Source organism: Macadamia integrifolia, chromosome 10, assembly GCF_013358625.1.
Source record: "Macadamia integrifolia cultivar HAES 741 chromosome 10, SCU_Mint_v3, whole genome shotgun sequence".
Classification (NCBI taxonomy): domain Eukaryota; kingdom Viridiplantae; phylum Streptophyta; class Magnoliopsida; order Proteales; family Proteaceae; genus Macadamia; species Macadamia integrifolia.
Genome location: NC_056566.1, coordinates 23,052,982 through 23,054,136, shown reverse-complemented (window position 1 = coordinate 23,054,136; position 1,155 = coordinate 23,052,982). Strand labels below are relative to the sequence as shown.

At 38.1% G+C, this 1,155-nt stretch overlaps 1 protein-coding gene across 1 annotated transcript in view; it reads left to right on the top strand.

Annotated features, from left to right (window-relative positions):
* The window catches only part of LOC122092294 (DUF21 domain-containing protein At4g14240-like), an 8,644-nt gene that overhangs the window by 4,637 nt on the left and 2,852 nt on the right, over nt 1–1,155 (top strand). Inside the window, exons 7-9 of the mRNA XM_042662616.1 lie at nt 57–144; nt 260–333; nt 416–785. Of these exons, the coding sequence (XP_042518550.1) occupies nt 57–144; nt 260–333; nt 416–785 (532 nt within the window). The remainder of the gene's footprint in view (nt 1–56; nt 145–259; nt 334–415; nt 786–1,155) is intronic.

Below are 1,155 nucleotides of genomic sequence, written 5' to 3'. Positions count from 1 at the left end.
TTTTTTTTTGTGTGTGTGTGTGTGTGGTGACATATTGAATGTTTTATTAATTTTAGGGAAGCAATTGGAAAAGTTCTTGCCCGAGGCCATAGTAGAGTTCCTGTCTATTCTGGAAATCCGAAAAACATTATTGGACTCCTACTGGTGGGTTTGAGAACTATATCTTATCTCCCAGACTTGTATATTTGTTCCTACAGAAAATTAACCAATTTTACTGTTTAGTATCGATCTCTCTCTGTGTTTTTCTATTTGATGTCAGGTTAAAAGTCTCCTAACAGTACGGGCTGAAACTGAGACCCCAGTCAGTGCTGTTTCCATTCGGAGGATTCCACGGTGTGCTTATTGAATAATTTTCTTTTCCTTTTCTAAATTTGTAGCCTTGAGTATATAATGATCACACATGGAATGTTCCCAGGGTTCCTGCAGATATGCCTCTTTATGATATATTGAACGAGTTTCAGAAAGGAAGCAGTCACATGGCAGCTGTTGTAAAGGCTAGAGGGAGAAATAAAAATCCTCCACCTATTGGTGATGGAGAACAACTTGATGAAAACAAATTCATTGGCGGGAAGTCCAAATTAACTACTCCCTTACTAAATAAGCAGGATGAAAAATTAGAAAGCATAGTTGTTGATATTGAAAAGGCTCCTCCTAGGCCAGTCAATATAAACAGGCAACAAAATGATGCAGCAACCAATGGATTGCCCCGCCTGTTAGAGGATATTGAAGATGGAGAAGTCATTGGAATCATCACCCTGGAGGATGTATTTGAAGAACTTTTGCAAGTAATTCACATATAGCTCCCATACCCCAACTCCATGTCTCTTCAATACTAATACATGCTCATTGATCTGGAATATCCAGTAGATTTGTCACTTCTCAGCCAGTATTTAGGCAAATTTTTTGCTGAGCAAATCTTTCTGAACTCTTCCGCTCTTGTCCACATTCGGTCATGTAGTAAATCTGTAGGAAATGGTACATGGCCTATCTCAGTGTCATACAGAAGAGGTGGCACATCAATGAGATGCTCTTGATTGATGATCATGTATGCAGGCATATATATTAGAAGGGGTTAGTTCCAGTCTGCTGACCAGGACTGCATGCATTCTCCCCTTCATTTATATATATATATATATATATATTTTTTTTTTTTTT